Source organism: Zophobas morio, unplaced genomic scaffold (genome assembly GCF_036711695.1).
Source record: "Zophobas morio isolate AGI-343-1 ecotype UQ-CSIRO unplaced genomic scaffold, CSIRO_AGI_Zmor_V1 ptg000452l, whole genome shotgun sequence".
Lineage (NCBI taxonomy): Eukaryota > Metazoa > Arthropoda > Insecta > Coleoptera > Tenebrionidae > Zophobas > Zophobas morio.
This window is the reverse complement of record NW_026972555.1, coordinates 55,838-56,925: the sequence shown is the minus strand read 5'-3', so window position 1 is coordinate 56,925 and position 1,088 is coordinate 55,838. Positions and strand designations below refer to the sequence as shown.

Below are 1,088 nucleotides of genomic sequence, written 5' to 3'. Positions count from 1 at the left end.
ATGGTTCTGAGCCACCAAACACACTTAAAGCATGCAGAATCGACTCAGAATAGGAAAAGGAGACGTTTAGGTCAATTTTATGCATTCTGGCGTTCGTAGATACAAGAAAACTGTTAAAATTCTTCAGAAACGTCACTTTTGAAGTGTTTTCTTGTACTTTTAAGCCACTCAGATACCCTACGGGCTCGGAAAGTGCAACGAAACCATCAAATTTTAACTAGAAACTGTATTTTTGTCGATTTTTATTGAATTTGAACTATATTTGTTTATCAACAGAGTAGATCCTTGCCATTTTTCGCCACGTCTGGTGTACCACAGGGATCCAACTTAGGGCCCCTGTTGTTTCTACTGTTTATCAATGACCTTAGTGACATAATGGATAGTAACAGATTGTTCTACGCAGACGACTTGAAATTATACGCCAAAATTGATTGTTTTAGCGATTGCTTAAATCTTCAACATGATTTAGATAAAGTTTATAACTGGTGTTGCGAGAATTGTCTGTTTCTGAACATTGGTAAATGCAAGGTGATATCTTACAGTCGTAAAAGGCAGATTACTCAGTTTGACTATAGCATTAATAATGACTTAATACAACGTTGCTCGAAAACTACTGACTTAGGTGTGACATTTGATACTGAATTTACCTTCAGGGAACATATTACCATTAAAATTAAGGAATCATGCCGTGTTTTAGGCTTCATATACAGAAATTGTTCTGATTTTAGAAATAGAAACGATAGTTTGAAGACCCTATATTACGCTTTGGTGCGTTCTAAACTCGAGTATTGCTCTCTAATTTGGTATCCTGTGTACTCCTATATGGTTAAAGGGATAGAGCGTATCCAACGTAAATTTCTGAAATTTCTTTATCGCCAACGTTTTGGTTATTACCCTCATAGACACTTTGAGCATTCCATCCTTTTGTCTATCTTTGGAGTATTGTCACTTGAAACAAGGAGGGTCTTATCATCCATTAATTTTGTATATAAGTTAAATAATTTTTATATTGACTGTCCCCTGCTTTTAGATTATCTTAATTTTTATGTGCCTCGTTTATCGAGTAGAAGTAGTCGCACGTTTTATTG

At 35.3% G+C, this 1,088-nt stretch overlaps 1 protein-coding gene across 1 annotated transcript; it reads left to right on the top strand.

The window, feature by feature from the left end:
• Positions 1-375: 375 nt before the first annotated feature.
• LOC135120956 (uncharacterized) lies at positions 376-850 on the top strand (the record flags this gene model as incomplete). The annotated part of the gene is made up of 2 exons (XM_064045280.1): positions 376-622; positions 698-850. Coding segments are annotated over exons 1-2 (400 nt in total), but the record flags the coding sequence as incomplete, so codon positions are not given.
• Between the last annotated feature and the right edge of the window lie 238 nt (positions 851-1,088).